The sequence below is a fragment of the Acinonyx jubatus genome, chromosome A2, assembly GCF_027475565.1.
Source record: "Acinonyx jubatus isolate Ajub_Pintada_27869175 chromosome A2, VMU_Ajub_asm_v1.0, whole genome shotgun sequence".
Taxonomy (NCBI): domain Eukaryota; kingdom Metazoa; phylum Chordata; class Mammalia; order Carnivora; family Felidae; genus Acinonyx; species Acinonyx jubatus.
This window is the reverse complement of record NC_069383.1, coordinates 154,291,290-154,309,651: the sequence shown is the minus strand read 5'-3', so window position 1 is coordinate 154,309,651 and position 18,362 is coordinate 154,291,290. Positions and strand designations below refer to the sequence as shown.

Genomic DNA, 18,362 nt, shown 5'->3' with positions numbered 1-18,362 from the left:
CCTGGGCCCCCAGAGTTGGCTGTGAGGGTTGTGTGAGCTCCTGCGGTTGGTACCAGCTGACGTTTGTTGGATGCGGGAGGGATGTATGCTCCCTGGTGTCCAAGGGGCTGGCGGTCCCCGCTTGGACCACGTGAGGCGGCTGAGACCTGCCAACTGGGGAGTCTCAGGCTGGAGGTGGGAGGGAGGCCGGGAGACAGTGGGGGAGCTGGGATTTGAACAAACCGGCCCTGTGTGACCCCAACATCCTGTGCCCTTTCCAACGGCCCCGGCCTCTCTGTATAGCCCAGCTTGGGTTTCTGAGCGGTAACATTAGCCCTGGACTGGTGTCCAGTGGTGACCTGGGTTGGTATCCACAGAGGGGCTTGGATGACTCCGCAGACGGAGAAGGCGACCCCCTCCCGCCTCCCTGCAAGCCTTGGACCCCATTCTCCAAATCCCAGATGACTGGGCAAACACTAACGAATATGGTGCCAGCCCCAACAGCAAGGAGAGGCACCTTTGATCTGGGGCTTGCGGTGTCCCAAGCCCTGAGCTGAGCACATTAAAAATGTGGCATTGTTATCAAAGCCCTGTGAAGTGGGTGATACAGTTCCTGTCTTACACATGAGGAAATTGAGGCTCAGAGAGGTGCAGACATTCACCTGAGGTCACACAGCTCTGAGGTGGCGCTTTATGGAATCCTTTCCGAGGCTCGTGTCCAAGTGCTGAGATGGTGGGCAGAGGCAATTGCAGTTCTGGGATGGTCTAGATGACTGGTGGTTTGTAAACTTCTTTTTCTGTCAGGATCTCCTTTGGGCCGAGGAAGCTGTGGGCGACAGCCTACAGTGTGCCCACAGCTGCGGTGAGGCCCTCCTTCCCACCTCGATTTGCCAGCTTGGCTCTGCCCTCAGAACTGCTCCTGCAGCCCCTTCTCCGAACCCCAGAAATCTGGGGTAAGCCCCCTCTCAGCTCAGACTTCTAGGATCTGGCACTTTGGGAGAATAGGAGTCTCTGGGGTCAGGCAGCTCTTTGGCATAGAGAGGGTGTTTGGTTGGCATGAGCAGGGAGAGGAGGCAGGCTGTTTTGACTACTGGCTTCCAGAGTGAGTGAAGGGCAGGGCTAGGATGTGGGGCAGTGGAGCCAGTGCTGGGTGCTTGGATGACAGGTGGGCCCCAGGACCTGCAGTTCAAGGAGAGGCAACATGTGTGATTTCTGGTGGTGTGTGTGTCCGGGGTGTGTGTGTGGGGGGGCATGGTCGTGTCCTGCATTCCTTCTCAGGAGCCCACACACCTTGTATGACAAGTCCCTGACTGGCGGCCGGGCTAACCTGACAAACCAGCGCTCCTTGGGCGTGGGCCACGGAACCAGTCGCTGGCTCCTCCGTTTTCAGATAATGCCGGCCCCAGCAGGACAGGCGGGGCCACCTCTGCTGGGGTGGGGCTGCTGGGTGCCCTTGCCTGGTGTCTGATGCTCTGAAGTTTGCCAGCCTCTCACAGCATCCTGAGAGTGTCAGCTTTGCGTTTATCTCGCTCCAATAAACTAGTAAATAATAGAAGCAGGAATAATGGCTAAAATCTTGCATACCGCCTACCAGACCTCATCTCACTGAAGTGTCCCAAGCAACCTTTAAGGGGTGGCTCCTGCTATTGTTAACCCATTTCACAGATTGGCACATGGAAGCTGGGGGTGGGGACTAGACTACTCAAGGCTGCTAACTTGGGGGAGGCGCAGGGCCGCGACTGGGACCCAGGCTGGTTTGAGTCAAAGACGCACATTTGAAATTTTTTTTTTAATACTTATTTTTGAGAGAGAGAGAGAAAGAGAGAGTGAGTGGGGGAGGGGCAGAGATAGAGGGAGACATAGAATCGGAAGCAGGCTCTAGGCTCTGAGCTGTCAGCACAGAGCCCGACACGGGGCTCAAACCCACGAACCGTGAGATCATGACCTGAGCAAAGTTGGGTGTTTAGCCAACTGAGCCACCCAGGCGCCCCAAAGATGCACATTTTAAAAGACGATGCAATCGGGAAACAAATTTTCATTTTATTTTTAATTTTTTTAAGTTGAAGTGTAATACAGGGGGTATAGGGAAGTGCACATTCTACAACTGGGCAGTTCAGGAGTGTTTGCGAATTGAACCCACACATGTCACCAGCACTCAAGTCACGAAAGGAAACGACTGTCTGAACCCCCAGAACACCTTCTCCCCAATTAAAGCATCTTAATTCATTTTTCATTAATTTCAAATAATTAACTTTTTTAAAAAGATTTTTTTTATCTTTTTAGGTAATCTCTACACCCAATGTGGGGCTCAAACTCACAACCCTGAGATCAAGAGTCGCATGTTCTACCCACTGAGCTGGCCAGGCAACCCTCAAATAATTAACTTTTTTATTTATTAAAAAAATTGTTTTAAATGTTTATTATTATTATTTTTTTGAGAGAGAGAGAGAGAGAGAGAACACGAGCAGGGGAGGGGCAGAGAGAAGGAGACACAGAATCTGAATTAGGCTCCAGTCTCTGAGCTGTCAACAGACAAACCATGAGATCATGACCTAAGCCAAAGTCGTCGGACACCCAACTGACTGAGCCACCCAGGCACCCCACAATTAAAACTTTATTTTATTTTATTCTTTATTTTTTAATGTTTATTTATATTTGAGAGAGAGAGGGAGAGGGGGAGAGAGAGAGAGAGAGAGAGAGAGAATGAGAGCGTGTGCATGAGCAGGGGAGGGGCAGAGAGAGAGGGAGACCCAGAATCCGAAGCAGGCTCCAGGCTCTGAGCTGTCAGCACAGAGCCCAACGCCGGGCGTGAACTCACCAACTGTGAGATCATGACCTGAGCTGAAGTTGGATGCTTAACTGACTGAGCCACCCAGGTGTCCCTCAAATAATTAACTTTTAAACAGAATTTATATTTTAGAGCAGTTTCAGGTTTACAGAAAAACTATGCAGGAAGTATAGAGTTCCAAAACATCCATCAACTCCCCACACTTTCCCCTATTATTAGCATCTTCCGTCATCTTCTGTTAGGATGATATGTTTCTTACAACTGATGAGCCAATGTAGACACATTATACTTAACCAAAGTTAATAGTTTACATTAGAGTTCATTCTTTGGGTTGTACAGTCAACTGATTCATTTTTATATTTATTTATTTTTTTATTAAAATTAAAAAAATTTTGTTTAATTTATTTTTGACACAGAGAGACAGAGCATGAACAGGGGAGGGGCAGAGAGAGAGAGAGGGAGATACAGAATCCGAAGCAAGCTCCAGGCTCTGAGCTGTCAGCACAGAGCCCGACGCGGGGCTCGAACCCATGAACCGTGAGATCATGACCTGGGCCGATGTCAGACACTCAACCGACTGAGCCACCCAGGCGCCCCCAGGCTTATTTTTTCATTTGAGTGGCATCTTTGTTAAAATTTTTTTTTTTTACAATTTATTCATTTTTGAGAGACAGAGAGAGACAGAGCACAAGTGGGGGAGGGGCAGGGAGAGAGGGACACACAGAACCCGAAGCAGGCTCCAGGCTCTGAGCTGTCAGCACAAGAGCCCGATGCGGGGCTCGAACTCACGGACTGGGAGATCATGACCTGAGCCGAAGTCAGACGCTTAATCGACTGAGCCACCCAGGGGCCCCTTTTCATGACCAAGTAATATTCCATCACACGAATATATCACAGGATACTTATCCATTCATTCATTGATGGACATTTGGATTGTTTCCACCTTTGGGCTATTCTGAATAGTGCTGCTATTCATATTCATATACAAGTATCTGAGGATGTTTTACATTCTTTAGTTTTAATTTTAATTTTATTTTATGTGAGAGAGAGAGAGAGAGAGTGGTGGAGGACCAGAGGGAGAAAGAATGAGAATCTTAAGCAGGCTCCACAGCCAGCATGGAGTCCGATGCAGGGCTCGATCCCATGCCTGGCATCGTGACCTGAGCTGAAATCAAGAGTCGGACGCTCAACCGACTGAGCCACCCAGGCGCCCCTGCATTCTTTTGACTATATACCTACGAGTGGAATTTCCAGGTCACATGAAAATTCTATGTTTAGCTTTTTGAGGAACTGCGAAGCTATTTCTCAAAGCGGCTGCACTGCCTCAAAGGTTTTTGCAGCACTTTCTTTGGGGGGGGGTGGGCGAGTGGAACCCAGCTGCAGAAAGCAGAGGATTTAACTTCCCCAAGGCACTATTTATTGAGCTCCTCCCAGAAGCATCAGATGGACTTCTGGATATTGTTCCCATTTCATAGATGAGAAGACTGAGGCTCCCAGGGTGACAGCCAGCTGGGGATCCAGCGTGTGCTCTTTCTGCTTGGAGCAGCCTGTCCTGGGAAAAGCCACAGCCCACGTCCCACATAGGGGGGTGGGCATGGCGGTTCAGAGCTCCCTGCCTCCTGTTCACCTGCCTTCCTGGGGCAGGGTCTCCTCTTTGAGGGCTGGTGCTTTCTCTTGTTTCAGTTCCTCCCCATTTCAGTATTTCAGGAAGACATTTCCTTTGTCAGGTTATCAGTGGAATTGTTCTGGGTGGGCGTGGGGGTTCTTGCTGTGACTCTACTTAGAAGAACCCCAGCTGCCTTGAAGGGCTCCTGGGAAGATGAAAGAAATGGCTGAGAGGGGCGCCTGGGTGGCGCAGTCGGTTAAGCGTCCGACTTCAGCCAGGTCACGATCTCGCGGTCCGTGAGTTCGAGCCCCGCGTCAGGCTCTGGGCTGATGGCTCGGAGCCTGGAGCCTGTTTCCGATTCTGTGTCTCCCTCTCTCTCTGCCCCTCCCCCGTTCATGCTCTGTCTCTCTCTGTCCCAAAAATAAATAAAAAAAAAAAAACGTTGAAAAAAAAGAAAAAAAGAAATGGCTGAGAAAGCCACTGCACACAGAAGGTGCTCAAAAAAAGGAGGTGGCTGATTGTGGTGAAAAGCAGAGGTGGTCCTGGAGGATGAGGAGGGGCCCTTGTGGGCAGAGCTGGGGGAAAGGCATGCCAGGTTGGAGGGAACAGCATGTGCAAAGGCTCTGAAGCGGGAATGAATTTGGCCTGTGGCCAGAGTGGCTGGAGTTGAGTCAGCAGCGGGGAGAGCCGTGGGAGAGGCTGGAGGGGTCCACAGGGGCCGGGCGCACAGGGCGTCTCAGTCCGTGGGAGGGAATCTGAATTGTGTTCAGCATAATGGGGAGGACTTTGAACAGGGGAAGGCTGTGATCTGATTTAATTTTAGGGAGATCCCTTTGGCTGCTGGGTGGACAATGACTGCTGGGGGAGGGGCGGGAGGGAACTCGGGAGACCAAGGGGAGGAGGCCACTGCAGTGGTGGCCTGACGTGGGTTGAGATGATGGGGATGGGGAAAAGTGAATGAGAGTGAAAGATATTTAGGATACACTACTGGCAGGACCTGGCAACGAACTGGGTGTGGGCAGAGAGGGAGGAAGGAGGTGAGGTGAATGTGAGGGTCTGAGCTATGCCCCTGGAGGCCATCCAGGAGGTGGTGTCATCAAGACATGGGAGGCATCTCAGAGACAGGGTCACAAAAGCCATGGGAGGGGGTGAGCTCCCCAGGGCGTATACATGGAGAGAGGGGAAGCGATGACTCAGGACCAGCTCTAAGGAATCCAACGTTTATAGCTTGGGTGAAAGGGTCCAAAACATCCTGAGAAGGGAGATCTTTATGGCTGAAGTGGAGGATGGGCGGGGGTGGTCAGCTCCTCAAGGGCTTTGGATGCCAGACTGAGGGCAGTGGGGAGCCATGGATGGTGTTAGAGCAGGAGAGTGACGGACCTTCAGAAAGGTGACTGTGGTGTCTGGAGTGGCAACCAGACTACAGCCAGGTTGCCCAGGGGTTAGAGGTGACCCAGAGGTCTTGGGCCTGCCAAAGCGGTGACCCCACCCCAGGCCACACGCAGGAAAAGGTCACACTGGGGTGGACCCAAAGATCATCTTTTACAGTCACCCCCAGTTTCAGATAGGGAAACTGTGGCCTAGGCCACACAGCCAGTCCGTGGAGTCAGGATTAGAACCCAGCTACATGTGGGTGCCTGGGTGACTCAGTCGGTTAAGCGTCCTAATTCAGCTCAGGTCATGATCTCACAGTCCGTGAGTTCGAGCCCCGCGTCGGGCTGTTGTGCTGACAGCTCAGAGCTTGGAGCCTGTTTCCGATTCTGTGTCTCCTTCACTCTCTGCCCCTCCCCTGCTCATGCTCTGTCCCTCTCTCTCTTTCTCTCTCAAAAATAAATAAACATTAAAAAAAAAAAAAACCTTAGGGGCACCTGGGTGACTCAGTCGGTTAAGCGTCCAACTCTTGATTTCGGCTCAGGTTCTGATCTCACGGCTTGTGGGTTTGAGCCCCACATCAGGCTCTGCGCTGACAGCACGGAGCCTGCTTGGGATTCTCTATCTGTGCCCCTTCCCCGCTCTCGCTTTCTCTCTCTCTCTCTCTCTCTCTCTCTCAAAAAAAAAAAAATATATATATATGTATTAAAAAGACCCCAGCTACGTGCGTGTGTGTGCAGATGTGCACTTAATGAGAAAGCCCCGTTCTTCACTCAGCTGTCTGCCCAGAGAGCCTTCCCCCAAGAGACACACACAGGCCACCTCATCTGGAGGGATCGGTCTGCACCCTCTTACTCCGTGTATTTGTTTCCTGTGGCTGCTGTGATGAATTACCACGAACTGGGTGGCTTGAAACAGCACACATTTATTCTCTCAGAGTTCTGGAGGCCGGGAGTCTGAAACCCAGGTGAGGGCAGGGCTGTGCTCCCTCTGGAGGTTCTAGGGCAGAATCTGCTCCCTGCCTCTCCCAGCTTCTAGTGGCTCCAGGGTGCCTGGGCTGGTGGCCGCATCCCTCCAGGGTCTGCCTTTATCTTTCCACGGCTTTCTTCTCTTCTGTGTGTTGAGTCTCCCTCGGCCTCTCTCTTATGAGGAGATTTCGATTCCAGTTGGGAACAACCTGGACAATCCAATCCCGGATAATCTTCTCATCTCTAGTCCTGTCTGCAAAGACGCTGGCAGTTAAGATCACATTCCCATGTGCCAGAGACCTGATCTCTTTGGGGGACCAGTATTCAGCCACCTCTATCTCTGCTTTACCTCCTTCGAGACACGCAGTCTTTTTTTTTTTTTTAATGTTTATTTATTTATTTGGGGGGGGGGAGGTTGTAGAGAGAGAGAGAGAGAGGGAGAGAGAATCCCAAGCAGGCTCCGCACCGTCAGCGCAGAGCTCAACACGGGGCTTGATCTCACAAACTGTGGGATCATGACCTGAGCCGAGATCAAGGGTGGGATGCTTAACCGACTGTGTCACACAGGTGTCCCCCGCCCCCCAGTCTTAACCATTTTCAGTGAACAGTTCAGTGGCCTTAAGTACATTCACACTGTTGTGCAGCCATCACCACCATCCATGTCCAGAACTTTTCTGTCTTCTTCAATTAAAATTCTGCCTCCCTATCCCCCCTCCCGCCGGTCCTGGTGCCCGCCATTCTGCTTCCTGTCTCTGAACCTGACTCCTCTGGGGACACAGAGCATTTGTTTTTTGTGTCTCTTATTTCACTTCACATAATGTCCTTGAGGTCCATCCATGTTGTGGCCTGCGTCAGATTTCCCTTTTTATGGCCGAATAATATTCCAGTGTATGGATAGGCCATAGTATGTGTATCTCTTCTTCCTTTCTTGGGCACTTGGATTGCCTCCACCTTTTGGCCCTTGTGACTAATGCTGCTGTGAACATGGGTGTGCAAATATCTGTTTGAGTCCCTGCTTTCACTTCTTTTGGGGATCTCTCCAGAAGTGGGATTGCTGGATCATATGGTGATTCTATGTTTAATATTTTGAGGAACCACCACACTGTTTTCCACAGCAAAACCTCACCATTTTACGTCCCCACGAGCAAGGCATCAGGGTTCAAGGTTTCTCCGCATCCTTGCCAACACTTGTTATTCCCTTTCTGTCTCTCCTTGGTACCAGACGTCCTAATGAGTGGTCATGTCAATTGCATGGCTGGTAGTGTAAGTCAGACCGTCCCAATGGGACTCTCCTAATTTGGTGATGATGCACCCAGCTGTTTTCCCAGGATGTGGTAACCAATAGAAACTTCACATCTTCTGCGTGGATGATACAGTTGGTCATTGGCTGGTGGAAAAGCCAGGGACTCTGAGCCCCTAATGGAGGGAACCATGGGCCGGTGGTGGGGGGTGGGGGTGGTGGGGACTGGGGACTCAGGTGAGGACCTGGAGGGTAGGGTTCCTTTAGCTTTGTTGCCCAAGGAGGTGGAGCACAGAGAGAACCCTTGGGTGTCTGGACTAAGGGGAAAGGAGAGATGAGGGCCAGACCTAACCATTTTCAACAATCTCCTCGGCACTGTCTGAGATCTGTGGGCCCCCAATGTGATTGAGTTTGGCCTTTGGTAGGGGTTCAGGGGGCCTCTGTCAACTCCCATCTCTCTTGAGTTAGAAGAACAGAGATTGAGTTGTGCAAACAATGGAGAGAATGGTAGGACCCAACTCCAAGGCCCACTTTAAGGCACCATAAAATGAGGCATGCACATCCCTGAGTGTGGAGCATGGCACATTGCAACGCTCTATACCTGGTCACTGTGTCATTAATATTATTATTATTTTATTTTTTATTTAAAAAAATTTTTTTTAATGTTTATTTATTTTTGAGACAGAGAGAGACAAAGCATGAACAGGGGAGGGTCAGAGAGAGAGGGAGACACAGAATCCGAAGCAGGCTCCAGGCTCTGAGGTGTCAGCACAGAGCCCGACGCGGGGCTCGAACTCACCAACCGCGAGATCATGTCCTGAGCCGAAGTCGAACGCTCAACAGACTGAGCCCCTATTTTCTCTTTCTTAATGATTTTCTCAACAACATTTTCTTCTCTGCAGCTTACTTTCTTGTAACAATACAGTATATAATACATATAACATTCAAAATATGTGTTAATTGGCCGTTAATGTTATCAGTAAGGCTTCCAGTCAACAGTAGGCTATGAGCAGTTCAGTTTTGCGGGGGGTCAAACGTTACACATGGAATTCTGGCTGCACAGGGCTTGGGACCCCCCTAACCCCTGTATTGTTCAAGGGTCAACTGTACTTTAAAACGGTTCGTTTCATGTTGGGTGAATCTCACCTCAATTAAATAGAGAAAAAGAGGGAAGACAGGGGAAGGAAGGCAGCTAATAGAGAAAGTTTCTTCTGTGGGCAGCCGGAGTTTAATCCTGCTGTGGAAGCCTGGGAGTGCATGTGAAACTCCCATCTCAAGGTCATTGCCCCAAGGGGAGGAGGTATTTATCTGGCAACATTCATCCATCATTGGTTAAGAGCTGCTTACGGCGTGGAGGTGTACGTGTTTTAATTTTCCAACCCTCTGGCCAGCCAGGCATGGGCAGAGAAGTCAGGAAGGATGCCCTGTGAAGTGAAGACTGAGGGCATATGGACAGGTGTCCGTCTGGTCAGCTCGCTGAAGGTCACTGCTGGGGAAAGTTAGGGGGGTATCCTTGGTGTCTGGGACTCATGTGCATTGAGCACCTCCTGTGTGCCAGGTACCCTATGCTTGATCCCACAGGTCATCTTTATATGGCACACACATGGCCAGAGTGGTTCCTACCTGCACTGACCCCCATCCCGTGTGTTCCCGCAGGATGCTGCCCGTCACGGAGCACCTGCTGTACCTCCTGGGACTGGAGAAGACCGCCTTCCGCTTGTATGCGGTGTCTGCACTCGTCCTGTCCCTGCTCTTCTTCCTCTGCCGCCTGCTGATACAGCTCCTGAGGTTCTCCTGGTGTTGCTACATCACCTGCCGCCGGCTGAGCTGCTTCCCCCAGCCACCCCGGCGCAACTGGCTGCTGGGCCACCTGGGCATGGTGTGTGGGGCTGGGCAGGTGGGCTGGGCGGGTCCCAGGTATTCAGTAAGGATGACGGACCTGATGGTTTCTTTCATCCCCCAAGAATCTGGTCAGGGCCACAAACAGACCCATCTTCCAGGGTCTAAGTGTGATGGAGGCTCAGAGAGGGCAAGCCGTTTACCCGAGGTCACACAGCTGAGGCGAGGATAGAGCTGAGTCGAAAGTTTTCTCTGTCATTTCAGGCCTATTGCTGTAGCAACAGGTACCAGTGCCCGTGAAAGTCGTCGGGTTCTGTGATCCCCGGGCGGGGTGGGGGGACCCCTGTGGATTTTGCTCCACCCCACCCCGGATGTGGTTGCACCCTTTCTTTCATTCTCTTACCTTGCCTTTCATTTTTTTAAAATTTTTAATTTTTTTTAACGTGTATTCATTTTGGAGAGGCAGAGAGAGACAGAGCACAAGCAGGAGAGGGGCAGAGAGAGGGAGACACAGAATCAGAAGCAGGCTCCAGGCTCCGAGCTGACAGCACACAGCGGGACACAGGGCTCGAACTCACGAATCGCGAGATCATGATCTGAGCCAAAGTCAGTTGCTTAACTGACAGAGCCATCCAGGAGCCCTGCCTTTCATTTGTTATTTCACATACATGTGCTTAGAATTACACCAGGTGCTTTAAATATATTAACTCATTCAGTCCTCTTTTTTTTTTTTTTTATAGTTTGATGTTTTGGGTTTTTTTTTCTTATTTTATTTATTTGTTTAATTTTATTTTTTATTTTTTTAAATTTACATCCAAATTGCTTAGCGTATACTGCAACAATGATTTCAGGAGTAGATTCCTTGATGCCCCTTCCCCATTTAGCCCCTCCCCCCTCCCACAACCCCTCCCGTCACCCTCAGTTTGTTCTCCATATTTATGGGTCTCTTCTGTGTTGTCCCCCTCCCTGTTTTTATATTATTTTTGTTTCCCTTCCCTTATGTTCATCTGTTTTGTCTCTTAAAGTCCTCATATGAGTGAAGTCATACGATTTTTGTCTTTCTCTGACTAATTTCACTTATCATAATACCCTCCGGTTCCGTCCACGTAGTTGCAAACGGCAAGAATTCATTCTTTTTGACTGCCGAGTAATACTCCGTTGTATATACATACCACATCTTCTTTATCCGTTCATCCATCGATGGACATTTGGGCTCTTCCCATACTTTGGCGATTGTTGATGGTGCTGCTATAAACATGGGGGTGCGCGTGTCCCTTCGAAACGGCACACCCGTATCCCTTGGATAAATGCCTGGTAGTGCGATTGCTGGGTCGTAGGGTAGTTCTATTTGTTTTTTTGCGGAGCCTCCAGACCGTTTTCTGGCGTGGCTGCACCAGCTCGCGTTCCCTCTTCCTCAGTCCTCTTGACAATCCTAGGCGGCAGTCCCCACCACTGTCCCCATTTTGCTTCTAAGAATACTATGGCACAGAGAGGTTAAGTAGCTGGCCCTAGGTCACACAGCTTGTAGGCGGCAGAGTTGGGGTTCAAGCCCAGGCCGTTTGGCTCCAGAGTCCCTGTTCTTAGCTCTGTGCCTTCGCCACCTCTTGTGTCTGGCTGAGAAAACCTGCACTTTTCTAAAAGGGCTTCAGAGGTCAGAAGAAAGCCAGACTCCTGAGGGCACTGAGGCTTTTGGGGTCTTAGACTCCAGTTCCTAACTGCCTACTGCACTCACCCGGTCCCCCTTCTAGACCTACATGAAACTGAGGGACAGTTGTGGAGACCTTCCTGGCTTAGGCCTCATGCCGAGGGCAGAGGTGGACTTTGGAGAGGCAGTTCAAGGGCAGTGGTCGTCAGTGTGGGCTTGATGCTGGTCTCTACCCTCTCCTGCCACACGACCTTGAGCAAACTACGTCACCTCCCTGTGCCTTGGTTTTCCCATCTGCAGTGTGGGGCTTATGATTGTTCCTGATAACCTCATGAGATTATTTTGACAATTCCTGAAGTGACGTCGGCGGCATGCTTGACTCTGAACCTGCCACGCGGTGGTGGGTGTGCTCAACTCCCCAGTCTTGCAGAGACCGGAAGTATCGAGTGATTCTAGAAATATTTTATTGATTTTATTTTATTTTATTATTTTATTTTATTTTATTTTATTTACGTTTATTTATTTTGAAAGAGAGAGAGAGAATGTGAGTGGGGGCGGGGGAGGGGCAGAGAGTTAGAGAGAAAGAATCCCAAGCAGGCTCCTCATTGTCAGCGTGGAGCCCGATGCAGGGCTCGAACTCACGAAGCGTGAGATCATGACCTGAGCTGAAATCAAGAGTCAGACTGAGGTACCCAGGCGCCCCTAGAAATATTTTAGATGCTACTTGGAGTGAGTGTCTCAGAAGAAGGAAGCAGGAGGTACATTTCTACTCAGTAGCTCCAAGAATATTTTATCTGGCTTTAGGAATGACTCCCCTGCGACCGCACTCACCAAGTTTTGCCTGTTTGTGTCCGAATCTCCTCCCTCCCTTTCACCTCCCACCCCTGCTCAGGCCTCATTGTCTTCTGCTGGACCATGGTCCAGCCTCCTCCTTGGGCTCCTGCCTCCAGTCCGTCGCCCCGTCCTGGTCCCAGGAGGATTCTTGAAACCAACCATGTCCCTCCTCTGCTCACACACCCTCCATGACTCCCCATTGCTGTCCGGAGAAAGTCTCACCTCCTCAGCTAGTGTTCAAGTCCCGTTAGGCTCTGACTCCCGCCCTACTCATGTCTAGTCCTGTAGGATGACTTCCTGTTCCTATAGCCAGGCTCTGATTTCCCACCTCCATGGTCTTTGCTGGAACTGTGCCCTCTACCAAATATCCTTCTCAGTTAGATGAACCCCTACTCATTTTTCATGCCCTTCGTCAAATGCTCTTATTCCAAGAGCCATCTGGCTTTAATGGTGGTCCTAGAGGCAGTGGCCAGGCCCTGGTGCCCAAAGTTAGCTAGGTCAGTGTGGACAACATTGACCCTGTAGGCCCAGCCTGCCTCCACCCGGGGCCATGAGTTCTGGGTGAGGCTTCTGGGGAAGCCGACACCAGGGCAATCACTTACTCACCTGTAACTTCAGACAAGTCATTTGACCTTTCCGAGCAAAGTGAAATGGGGAAATAGTAGCAAGTATTTCACAGAATTCTTGGGTAGGTTGAAGGTATTAACTGTATGAACCATGCCCACTGCCGCGCCTAACGCTGTAAGCACACGCATATGTTAAAGATAACAGTGCTAGTGGTATTTTATTACTAACGTAGCAAGTACTCAACAAATGCCGATCATTATTATTGGGTGTACTCTTACTGTTTTTATTTCTGGAACACCGGCTGTGTGTCATGCCCTGTGCTGGGTGGGTGGGTGGGGGGGCGGTCTGTCATTTTGTTATTTTCATACATGTTCTCAGCTGCCCTCAGACAGAGAGTTGATTCTTCCCCACTCCTCAGGTGAGGGAATGGAGGTTCAGCGAGGTGCAGCCAGCTGCCCGCAATCATACAGCTCTTCCGGGCTTGTTTTAAGGACAGGGGAGAGGTGGAAGGAGGGAAAGGCTAGGGGACGCTGGGGCTGAGCTCCTCCTCACTGTCCTTCCCTCCTACCCCTTGCAGTATCTTCCAAATGAGACAGGCCTCCAAGATGAGAAGAAGGTTCTGGACAACATGCATCATGTGATCCTGGTGTGGATTGGCCCCATTTTGCCGCTGTTGGTTCTGGTGCATCCTGACTACATCAAGCCCGTAGTGGGTGCCTCAGGTAGGTGGGCTGGGCCTTTAGGTGATGGATAAACCCTCAACTCCCAGAAATCACCTGGGCTTCTGGGCCTGTAGGCTATCTGGGGGAAGGGCCATTGGAGTAGGGATTTGAAGGATGAATAGGAGTTCACCAAAGCAGCCATGGTAATACAGATAGTGGGGATAGCATGGGAAAAGGTGCGACAACGTCTAGGGGTCCTAGGAACTCTGAGAGGCAAACATGCCCACCTAGAAGTCAGAGCCAAACGTATTCGATCAGGGAATTGTTTGCCTGAGATTTTGTTAAGTGGTTGCTGCTTAATTCTAAGCCACGGTGGTTCCACCATTTGGGTTCTGATATTCCCTGCTATGGCTAGCCCAGCCTGCAGCCCATTCTTTTCACCTGGGCTGACCCTGACTAGTAGAAAAGGAGATGTAGAAGATTGCTTCTCCCTTCTGAGTCCACACCAGTCCCAAGGTGTAGGGCTCCTGGGTGTGTTGGGCAAGTCCTTGCTCAACCTTCAACACCCGGATCCAATGACCCCTCCTCCAGGAAGACTTCCTTGACCCTCCAGACAGATCATGGTTTTCTTCTCCGGGCTTTCTCATTCTCTGTCCTAACGCTCTAGGGCTGACTGAGTGTGTCTGCCTCCAGCTCCGTCGTCCCCCTAGGAGTCTGGATCTTTGGTGTGGCCTCGCGCGTAACTGGGCACCTCCAGGGGCATCAGAGACATTTGAGAGAGGAGGGAGGAATGAGAAAGTACCAGGAATTTTAGGATCTCCGGCCCCAGCTTGGGCCCCTACAAAGAGAGGCTGAGATCTCTCTTTGAAGTCTAGAGACCACCTTCAAGGCTATCACGTCGGAGCCATGAAAGAGGAAGGGCCCGCCATCCTTCCCTCCCGCAGCCGTACCCTCCCCATGTTTCATTCCGGGATGCCCAACCCACTGCACAAAGGGGGAGCCTGGACCCCGGGAAGGGTGACCTCTCTAAGGGATGGGCTCCAAGTTGTGCAAAGAGCCCTGGGCCAGGACTTGGGCGGGCTGGGCTCGAATCCTGGGTGGAGCCATCCTCACCATGTGACCCAGAAACTCATGTAGCCTCTCAGGGCCTCAGTTTCTGATCTGTAAAATGGGGTGGTGGTGAAGACTCACTGTGATGTGGGTAGGTGCTCATGGGGGTTTCTCGTCTCCTGCTTTTCTCACGTCCTGTTTTTCTTTCTGCCTCCTCCTTCTCCCCTCTCCTCCTCAGAACCGCAGATTCCTGAGGACCATCTTACATGGTTGTGAGACTCCAGATGGAGTAGGGAGTGGAGCCCCCCCGCGTGGCCTTAGCACATAGTAGATGCCCCGGCCTCTCCCTCTCCCCTCCCCTCCCCTCCCTCAGGACAGGCAGGATATCCAACCTTCCCCCCACTGGAGGAGTGGGGGAAAGGGGGCGGAGCTGTGAGTCAGGACAGACAGGCCTGGCCCCAAGCTGTGGATCCCACCCCACACCGGGGCCTCCTCAGGGCCACACCCGGGGACCTTGACGGCCTGGGGCTAAAGCCACACAGCCCATGGGCCCTGAGAAACGCACAGCTCCTCCTGAACCTTCTCCATCTTATATCGGGCAATTGGGGTAGAGAGCATTAATGGGAGAAAGCAGGGGGAAATGCGTTATAGAGAATGAAGTGTGATATATAGGCATATCATTACAGCTTTTGCCTTTATGCATTTATTTTTTATTGAGATGAAATTCACGTAGCATGCAATTAACCATTTAAAAACGTACGATTTTAAAGTGTAAGGTATGTAGCGTGTTCACAATGTTGTGCAACCCAAGGCTCTCTCTAGTTCCAAGTTTTTTTTCATGGCCCCATAAAACAACCTGTACCCATTAAGTGATTACGTCCTCCCCCCCCCCCCTTCTGGGACGTACCACTCTATTTTCTATCTCCATGGCTCTGCCTATTCTGGATATATCACAGTAAAGGTATGATACAAAATGTGACCTTTTGCACTGACCTCTTTCACTTAGCACAGTGTTTCCGTTGTTCACACACATTGTAGCAATGATCAGGACCTACTTTTTTTAAGGCTGGGTAGAAGTCCATTGTATGGGGATACGGATATACCACAATTTGTTTATCTGCTCATCCACCGACAGGCATTTGGGTCCTTCCTACCTTTAGGCTCTTACGAATGATGCTATGAACATGCCTGCACGGGTTTCGGTGCTGATGTATAGTTTCATTTCTCTTGGGTAGGTGCTGAGGAGTAGAAATGCAGGGCCATATGGGCATTCTACCTTTAACTTTTTAAGGAACCACCAAACAGCTTTCCACGACGGCTGTGCATTTATTTTTCCCTGGTCGGGGCTTGCTGCGAACGGGGGATGCAGATAATCATCTCCTGAGTTTGTGACACCAATGACCAATAATTATAATCATGGTTATAAAAATAGCCAGCAGTTGGTTAATTATTCATTTATGTGTACAAATATTTAATGAGCACCTGCCGTGTGCCAGGAACATGTTAGCTCATTGAGCTTTTGTAGGGATGCCACGAGGCAGGCAGAATTGTTCTATTTCTCCTCTGGCAGATGAGGAAATGGAGGGCCAGAATGGTTGACACGCCCAAGTTTACATGCTGAGTTAGTGGTGGGGCTGGGATTTGAACCCAGATCTGGCCCTCCCGGAGGCCGAGCTCTCAACCACAGTGATATGTACTTTCCTGCTGAGCACCAGGTGGGGCCTTTTCTTATAGGACCTCCTCCAGGGTAGACGTTACCATCTGCTTTTTACTGAAGGGGACACTGAGGGGAAAGGCAGCCTGGTCACGGCCTCTCCTGGAATCTAGTGTTCAAAGTTGGAGAGGTGTAGGGACCCGAGGATGGGAGAACAAGGGTTTAGCCTGGGGTGGGGGTCGGGGGTTGGGGAAGACTTCATGGAGGAGATGTCAATGACGCTGGGCCTTGAAGGATGTGTGTAGGGGTTTGCCAGATGAGAAGTCTCAGGTGGAGGGTTCTACCAGTGCAAAGGTGCAGATGTGTGAAAGTGCCAGGGGAATTCAGGTGACTTGGGGTGTCTGGAGTGAGGATGATGTGTGGGGACGAGTAGGCAGTGAGACAGAAGCTGGACTCAGAGCACCTGTGTGCAAAGCAAATGAGCTTGTGTTTTACATTGGGGGTGTTAGGGAATGGTGCTTGGGCTGGGCAACCATTTAACAGGTCTGTATATCAGAAAGACCCTCAAGGGGCTAAGGCCGGAGTCCAGATCTCAGAGAGGAAAGGCATGACTAGATAGACTTCTACCTTCGTCTCCAGTGTTGCCTCTTCCAGGAAGCCTGCTTTGACTTCCAACAGCCCTTTCTCTGTGCCTCCCTTTGCTTCTGGCACACTTTCTACCTTCTTGATATTTGCATGGCATGCCTCTACTTCTCTTTCTCGCCCCACCCAGATCTCCTCCAGGCAGGGTGTGGAGCTGAGCCACCTCTGGTCCCCAGCACTGCCCAGCAGGGGTTGGGTACAGAGGGTGGCAGAACCCTCCGAATAGGAGGATGAATGGGCAGATGACTGTGTGCACGATTGGCCAATTCCTAGATAGTGTGTGTGTAGGTGGCTGAGTCACATCTCGGGTAAAAGTGACATCACTTGAGTTTCAGGTACTTCTTTCCTGGGCCCCTGCCCATTCAGTCACAAATCTGTTCAACCCATAGAAAGGGAGTTAACTCACTAATCCACCCACCCATCCATCCACCCATCCATCCACCCATCCATCCATCCATCCATCCACCCATCCAACCATCCATTTTTGCATTCTTTCATCCCTTGACTGGTTCATTCACTGAAAATTTATTTAGCACCCATATATCAGTGATCAACATGGTCCCTCCTCTCCAGGGGCTTGTACCTGGATGGATGCAATCCAGAAGGATGGGTGGAGAAGGGGTGGCATCCAAGCAGAGACTCAAAGGATGAAGGAAGAGTGTTTGAGGCAGAGAAGGCATGTGGTAGAAAGAACAGAGAATGTGGCTTTTTCAAGAAGATGAGAAAATGCTGTGATGTTTGAACATTGAGCATGTAGGGTATGGAGGACAGAGATGTTTTGAGAGAGGTCTGGACTGGGGTAGATCATTCGGGGCTTTGAAAATGGGCTGAACAGCTGGTGCTGTGGCTAATGGCTGTGAGCGGGAAGGGACATGGTCAGATCTAGCATCTGATAAGACCTCCTGGGACTGGGGTGCAAGGAGGAGGCTGCACTGGAGACTGAGAGCACAGGAGGCGTAATTCAGATGGCCTGGATTGGCAGAAAAGAGGGGGTGATTAGGGTGAAGAGGGCCATTCTGGATGGAGAGCTCAGCCTGGGCCAGTATGTGAGGTGTATGTTGAAGGGTGAGATAGGAGAGACACAGGGAGGCTAGATGGGGCGGGGCCTTCAGTGCTAGCCTGAGCTTGAACTTTTTTTACAAGGGTGATAGGGAGCCATGGGAGGTATCTGAGTAGGGGAGGCTCATGTTCAGATCAGCATCCTATAAGGGTCTTTCGGGAGCAGGTGTGGAAGATGGACTGGAGAGGTGAGGTGGAGGTCAGAGCTCAGAGAGGAGCCCCAAGGAGGTTAGAAGCAGAGGTCAAGGGTCCGCACTCTCTTTTGAATTATCATCACCTCTTCTCTCTCCACAGCTGCCATTGCCCCCAAGGATGACCTTTTCTACGGTTTCCTGAAACCTTGGCTGGGTGAGTGTGGGACTGGATGAGCTGGGGCTGGGGCTTCAGGGAAGAGGGGGTGGGATGTGGGGTTTCTTGTGGTTTCAGAGTAATGGGAGAGGTTCCTAAGGGCAGTCTCC

General features: G+C 50.8%; 1 protein-coding gene and 1 long non-coding RNA gene across 4 annotated transcripts in view; both read left to right on the top strand.

Moving 5' to 3' along the window:
* LOC106982933 (ultra-long-chain fatty acid omega-hydroxylase) overlaps window positions 1-18,362 on the top strand; it is a 48,128-nt gene that overhangs the window by 20,701 nt on the left and 9,065 nt on the right. For 2 of the 3 annotated variants that reach the window (XM_053219717.1, XM_027050096.2), the window contains 3 exons: window positions 9,609-9,831; window positions 13,415-13,559; window positions 18,199-18,252. In XM_053219717.1, the coding sequence (XP_053075692.1) occupies window positions 9,609-9,831; window positions 13,415-13,559; window positions 18,199-18,252 (422 nt within the window). Of the gene's footprint in view, window positions 1-9,608; window positions 9,832-9,916; window positions 10,076-13,414; window positions 13,560-18,198; window positions 18,253-18,362 lie in introns of those variants that run through there. The other variant, XM_053219718.1, reaches the window with a different exon arrangement.
* LOC128314924 (uncharacterized) lies at window positions 365-2,397 on the top strand. The gene is made up of 2 exons (XR_008297217.1): window positions 365-932; window positions 2,263-2,397. It is a non-coding gene; the product is annotated as an uncharacterized LOC128314924 (long non-coding RNA).